Source organism: Arachis stenosperma, chromosome 7, assembly GCF_014773155.1.
Source record: "Arachis stenosperma cultivar V10309 chromosome 7, arast.V10309.gnm1.PFL2, whole genome shotgun sequence".
NCBI lineage: Eukaryota > Viridiplantae > Streptophyta > Magnoliopsida > Fabales > Fabaceae > Arachis > Arachis stenosperma.
In genome coordinates, this window is record NC_080383.1 from 14,727,089 (window position 1) to 14,734,399 (window position 7,311).

The window sequence follows — 7,311 nt, forward strand, 5'->3', positions numbered from 1 at the left end:
AAATATTAAATAAAATAATTCAAAAAAAGAGATAATAAATTTAATAATACACAATTAAAAATATTTCTTTATATTAACAACAAATAAGAATTAAACCAAAATAACATCATCTTAATATAATAATAATAATAATAATAATAATAATAATAATAATAATAATAATAGAAGAAGAATGTAGCTTAGCACACATGATGATTCACCATAGCCGATAAAACTAACTAATTACAAGTCTTCTAGATGATTACATAGATAGGGTGTTAGTTTTACAGAGGGAGTTAAGTGTTGTTGCTAGAAGTTAGAAGGTGGGAGTTGGGATATTTGTCGTTATTGTGTTTACGCAGTACTCCAAATTTTCCTTGGGCTTTTATCTCTCACCTCACTCCGTTAAATCCTTCGATATCCCAAATTTGTTACCTAATAAATGTACTGTACCACTCACTTCACTAATCCCTTCCTTCTTTTCCTTCTCAACCTCCGATCTAATCCCCTCTCCATTGTCAGACAACATCCCAACTCTCAATCTCCACCGTCCCTTCTCCAATATCTTCTTCTCCGATTCCCCGCCTCGTCCCCTTTCCTCTTCTTCAACCCTAAAAACTCACCCTTTCATTATCTCTCCTCCTCCTTCCACGTCCTAAACCCATTTTTGCGGCGCTCCATTCCCACGCTTCCACGCTTCACCACGTGTCAACTTCACCTTCTCAAGAGGTTTAAGTTTCAACTGTTTCAACCTCCCCCGTAGCTCAATAACACAACCAAAGCATTAAATTAAAAAAAAAAGAACAGAATAGAAAAATCGTGTGAATCCCCAGAGCTTTTTGTTTTTTGTTTTTTTTTTTTGTTTTTAATTTCTTTCCACCCGACACCGATCTGCATCCAATAAGTCGAGATCTTCCAACACGTTAGAAAATTGGCCGTCCACGCTTGATGGCGTCGATGGAGGAAGACGGCGGCGGCGGCGGCGGAGGGAGCAACAAGAAGAGGATGGAGGCGATGATAAGTACGAGGCTGTCGGACGTGGTGTTGGACATAGTGATGCCGTACATCCACGACCCGAAGGACCGCGACGCCGTGTCGCAGGTGTGCCGGCGGTGGTACGAGCTGGACTCACTGACTCGGAAGCACGTGACCATCGCGCTCTGCTACACCACGTCACCGGACAGGCTCCGCCGCCGCTTCCCCCACTTGGAGTCCCTGAAGCTCAAAGGAAAGCCACGCGCCGCCATGTTCAACCTGATACCTGAGGATTGGGGCGGTTTCGTTACTCCTTGGGTTAAAGAGATCTCTCACTACTTCGATTGCCTTAAGAGCCTTCACTTTCGACGAATGATCGTTAGGGATATGGATCTTGAGCTTCTTGCTCGTTCCAGAGGCCATGTTCTTCAAGCTCTTAAGCTTGATAAGTGTTCTGGCTTCTCCACTGATGGACTCTATTATATTGGCAGATTTTGCAGGTAATAACTAACTAACTATCTAATTAATCCTTTTCTTTAATTTAATTTTGTTCTTAATAAAGAAAATTATGGTAACTGCCACTTGTGGTTTGTGGACTGGTTTTGATGATTTGAGCTTCATTTAATGTTTACTGTTAATGAATGCAGTTTTTTTAATCTCTCTAACTTTCTATTAAGGAGTGTCTGGATTAAGGAACTAAACAAGGAAAAAGTAGTACTAATTTTATTTTATATTATAATAATTGCATGAATGTAATAGTTTAAAAGGAAATAACTTTTTGTTTAACTCTTCTTCTAATTGGAAACTGTTATGTTATGTTGCACTTGGAATTAGTATTGTTTCTTTTTATTGTCCTATTCTTTGTAATAGTGCCCCACTTCACTACATTACATTTTCCATTTCTGATGAATATGGTTTAGATAATGATTATGTACGGGCTCATCTTGTGGTAGACATACATTGCCTTTGAAATTCGGTTCTAGTCTTGATGATATATGTCTCTGCAAATTACTTTAGTGAACCTTGATAATTTGCCAAGAGATTAAATTGTTGGAGGTCCAATCCCGTTAATCTATACATAAGTTTAGTGAATCATCATTCATGATTTTTTTTTGGGGGGGGGGGGGGGGGGGGGGGGGGTAAAGAAGATGGAATTTCCTCATAAATTTAGTGATTCATCATTTGAATTCTTAGATATGACATTGCGTGATACCTTACGTTTCATTTTAATAAATAAAAAACTAACTTACTTGATCCCTTTGTCTTTTTCTATCATCTCTAAGTGTTGGAGGCCGTCTTGTATGATTTTGATTTTGAATTAGTCTTCTCGGTTGTATATAGTATAAATATTTTTTCTTACAACACTGGTTTGTGTAAGATCTTATGACGTGATACGTATCTATGTAAATGTCCAAGTCAGCGAGAGAATTTAGTAAATGATTGAGTTAATATAAATCAACTTCCATATCAGTATTATAAAATGTGTAATTGTTTTGTAACTGATTAATTTTCTGACTTACTGTAATCACTTTTGTCCCTCATTTTTTCCCCACACTCACTTTACAGCCTTTTTTTTTTTTTTTACTTTCTTTTCTTTTTTATTTTCTTATTAAACGTGTTTCTGCCCTTAATTACTGGTTAAATTTTTGTGCTGGTATAAAGCTTTAGTTTACTTTGTTTTATCCATGAAAAATGTTGAAAGGCTAGTCTTTGTCTCTCCATCTATGTGTCAAAATGGTATGCAAGTTGAGCATTGAATGGGAAATTGTATATATAATGTTCAAAATTTTCAAGTCATGTAGAAGTTTTATAAGTCTGTCATTTCCATACTAAGAATCTTAGATATGATATTTTTCCAATTTGCTGATCTACAAACTTTTTGATTAATGCAGTTCTGATTGTGAATTAATAATTTATGGCAGGAATTTGAGAATCTTGTTTTTGGAGGAAAGTGCGGTGGTTGAGAACGATGGTGAATGGCTCCATCAGCTTGCTCTAAACAACACAGTTCTTGAGTCCCTCAATTATTACTTGACGGATATTAACAACCATGTTAGGATTCAGGACCTTGAGCTCATAGCCAGAAACTGCCCCAACTTAGCCTCTGTGAAGATTACTGATTCTGAAATCATGGACCTTGTCGACTTCTTCAGATATGCATCGTCACTCGAAGAATTCTCAGGGGGCACCTACAATGAGCCACCGGAGAGGTACAATGCCGTGGTGTTGCCAGCAAGGTTAAGCCGATTGGGTTTGACATACATTGGAAGTGATGAATTGCCGATTGTGTTCCCTTACGCCAGACTACTCAAGAAATTGGACCTTCTATATGCATTGCTGGACACAGAGGATCACTGTAATTTAATTCAAAGGTGCCCCAACTTGGAAGTCTTAGAGGTTAGTTTCCAGAACCTTTTTGTTTCAAGTTTTGTTAGCACCTCAAATCCTTGCAATGACCGTTTTCATCTTTGTTCTTATAATTTCTTTTAGTCTAAGCTTCTAAATTTAGCTGTCTTGTGTAAGTCTATTAGGAAGCATAGTCATTTACAAATTACAAGTATTTTTATATATTGCTTAATGAGCATGGTTTGATCTTATGGACTCTGTCTAATCTTTATTCTTGCAACGACAATAACCAAATTCCTGTACCCTGTTTGCAATATTAATTACAAAATTTATCATTGTATTTTGACCATGTTCACTTCTTTCAGGACTATGTTAAGATTTGATTTTCACTATTTTTCTTCATAAAATCTTGAAAATACGAAACAGGATAAACATAAGATGGTATTTTTGCAACTAAAAAGAAACAAAAAAGAAAGTTAATCCTTTGAAGATGGCAATAATGGCGTTATTATTTGTTATAGTTTAGTAACAGGTTTATAATTGAAATCTTCATTTTATGAGCCTATAATTTTTCCTTTATGGGCAGTCAAGGAATGTAATTGGGGACAGAGGATTAGAAGTACTTGCCAGCAGTTGCAAGAAGCTAAAAAGGCTAAGAATCGAAAGAGGTGACGATGATCAAGGAATGGCTGAAGAAGCAGGCGTAGTTTCCCAGAGAGGACTAACTGCTCTGTCACAAGGCTGCCCCGAACTTGAATACATGGCCGTTTATGTATCCGACATCACAAACGCGTGTTTGGAACACATAGGCACCCACCTCAGAAACCTCTGCGATTTTCGCCTCGTCTTGCTCGACCGGGAGGAGAAGATCACTGATTTGCCCCTTGACAATGGGGTGAGGGCACTGCTAAGAGGTTGCAACAGACTGAGAAGATTCGCATTGTACCTTAGACCAGGTGGCCTCACTGACGTGGGGCTCGGTTACATAGGGCAATATAGCCCGAATGTCAGATGGATGTTACTCGGCTACGTTGGTGAAACCGATAGAGGACTCTTGGAGTTCTCAAAGGGTTGTCCAAGCCTTCAGAAGCTTGAGATGAGAGGGTGTTCATTTTTCAGTGAGTATGCATTGGCTGTTGCAGCGACACGGTTGACTTCTCTGAGGTACCTTTGGGTGCAAGGCTATGGAGCGTCTCGTTCGGGGCGTGATCTTCTGGCAATGGCTAGACCATTTTGGAACATCGAGTTGATCCCTTCGAGGCGTGTGGCCTTGAATGACAATGCTGAGGTCGAGCATCCAGCTCACATTCTTGCATACTACTCCCTTGCCGGACCGAGAAAAGATTTTCCAGATACTGTTATACCTTTGGATCCAGCAGCATATGTTAAAGATGAAGACAATTAGATATCTGTATATAACAACAACTTTTCTTTTTTGGAATCCTTTTGAAAGTCTCTGTTTCTAAGTTGGTTGTCTTGTTCTTTTTAGCTTAGATGGTTTTCCCCCTTCAAATTTTCTATGCAATTTGTAGCCGTAGCGTAATTATGTAATAAGCTTTGTGTTTTTTCTGTTGTAATTCAGAAAAAAAAAATGGTTCTATTTCCAAACTCTTGTTCTCTTTCCAATGATGCGCATGCACAATTTTGTGAATATAAAAAGCGAGGATTGGTTTCTCTTTGTTGTTTCTACATACCTTGACATGCAAGCAAATTCATTGTCAATTTTATTGTGATCCCCGTTGATTTACAAAACCATATATTGATCTCTGCCAAAATTTGAGTAATGTTAGGTGTGAGATTCTTCTATTTACAAAATGTGATATAAAATGTTTCTCAAAAATACTAGTTACACACAAAAAATCAATTATTATATATATATATAAACTTATTTTTAATGCAATTTTTGTATTTTAATATGCATTTATTGTGGTCTAAAACTATTCAGAGTGGGATTTGAAGGATAGAATGGAAAACCACCAATCAACTGTCGTCTTGGAATGATAAAGTTAGTTTGAATTTAGGAAATACAAGGATCAGGATTAGAAAATATTTTTAAGAGCTCTTGTTCCCATCATTTATAATCTTCCGTTGTTAGATTGGTAGGAGAATTTTCAGTTGCTGTGTTACGCCATAATAATATTCTATACAAATGATTGATTTGATAATTGACTTTTTTTTTTTTTACAGGTAATATGATTGAATATAATTTTAATAGGTATAACTATAACATTAATATCTTCTAAAAAAAGGTTTTAACGAGATTGGTTTTGGTAAGATAAATAGAAAATGAAATTATTTAAAAAAATAATATAATTTGACATGAAGTACAGGAAAAGAAAATTCAAGAAGTCTTCCAAAACTATTAGAGATAATTAAGGGACCGAAGATTGTTTTAGTTGATGAAGCACGATTAAACTAAATAATATATTTGTTTTCATTTTTCATATAACAAGTTGTTAAGGAAAGATTGGCTAATGGCTGTGGAAGCATGAGATTGGTTTTGTTTGTCTTAATTGTATAGGGTACCATCAGCTAGTAGCTAGAGGTGACATCATCATCATGGGAGACTAAATAGCCAAATATTTTTAGTGCCCCAGTTTGAAATTAACACAAGGTCTCACAAATCGACATTATATAACCCACTTGTCACGCTCATCTCCTGAAATTTATATCTTTTTTTATTATTTTGGTGGTAACACCCTTGTAATTGCGGTGCTGTCAATGTTGTCGCCACTCCACCATGAAATGTCACCGATCACTATTCAATACTTGTGTTGATAATGATGTTCTTGTCAAATATATATAGTATATACCCTTTATTATTCATTTCTTGAGATGTATATGTATGTATTTTATATGTTTATTAATTATGAAACGTCCTTATACAAAATTACAAATTGAGTAGAATTTGGTGTTAACTTATAGAATGAAAATCACTATTCAATTGTAGAATGAGCCAAAGAATAATATTGGTGTTGCAATAGCATAATAGGCTTTAGCATTTAGACTAGGATTTAGATAGAGCCTATATTTTTTAATTTTATTTCCGCTACGTTACCAATAGTATTTCTGTGAATTTTTGTTAATTTTTATTTATAATTGTATTTAATGGAAGTGTTTTTTTGGATATATCTAATAAAAATGTCTTTTTTATAGATGTGTTTAATAGAAGTGTTTTTATAGATATATTTTCTAGTTGTGTCTCTTTATATATGTGTTTAAAATATAATAATTAATTATTATTGGCAATAAGTTGACAGATAATATATTAGTACCCTATATTTTTTCTTTTGAATTTTGATGAACTGTTTTTATAAAGGATTTTTTTAAAGATATTTGTCACGAAATGATAAAAAAAAATAGTTTTATAAATAGAATAAAATTAGCTACATTTATTATCATTGGAAGTTTCAAAATGTTATCTTCTTAGATAAGGAAATTTTATTGTTTGTGTTTTTAACAAGTGTTAATAGTCTTTTCTACATTCAATTATAATTATGATAATAACTAACAATTTGACAGGACTCAGGAGATAGTCGTCGTAATGAAAGACAATGGATAAAAGGGTACGTGATGATTAGAGAACTAAGGATAGAAGACGAATTTTTTTTTTTTTTTTACCAAGTATAAACCATCAAAGATTTAACATAATAGTAAAATTGAATTCTATTAAATATTAAGGGATAATTTTAAATTTGTAAACATCTAAATTAATTTTAAAGAAATTTTAAATAAAATATTTTTCAGACAAGTGGGTTAGAGTAGATAACCCTTAACCATAAAGTTTATAATATCATAATATATTTTTTTTATTTCCGTATGGCAGAATAAGTATTAATTCGTCACAAATCAAAGCTCCATTTAAGAATTTGTCATTAGTCAATAAATTACTATATAACCAAAGCTGGATTTAAATTTTTGATACTTATTTAAGCAGAATAATGAACTAACCACTAAACCAACCTAACTTAATTAAAGTTTGATATTATTATCCATGTCCATGATTTTATG

The 7,311-nt window shown here is 34.2% G+C and overlaps 1 protein-coding gene across 1 annotated transcript; it reads left to right on the forward strand.

Moving 5' to 3' along the window:
• The first annotated feature begins 426 nt into the window (after positions 1–426).
• LOC130941249 (coronatine-insensitive protein 1-like) lies at positions 427–4,959 on the forward strand. The gene is made up of 3 exons (XM_057869679.1): positions 427–1,454; positions 2,877–3,351; positions 3,887–4,959. Exons 1-3 carry the CDS (start codon positions 928–930, stop codon positions 4,703–4,705), a joined length of 1,821 nt encoding a protein of 606 aa, XP_057725662.1. The 5' UTR covers positions 427–927; the 3' UTR covers positions 4,706–4,959.
• The last annotated feature ends 2,352 nt before the right edge of the window (positions 4,960–7,311 follow it).

Coding starts and splice junctions, on each gene's coding strand:
- LOC130941249 (XM_057869679.1), top strand. CDS start 928: ATGGCGTCGATGGAGGAAGACGGCGGCGGCGGCGGCGGAGGGAGCAAC. Junction 1,455..2,876: donor TATATTGGCAGATTTTGCAG/GTAATAACTAAC, acceptor AATTTATGGCAG/GAATTTGAGAATCTTGTTTT. Junction 3,352..3,886: donor CCAACTTGGAAGTCTTAGAG/GTTAGTTTCCAG, acceptor CTTTATGGGCAG/TCAAGGAATGTAATTGGGGA.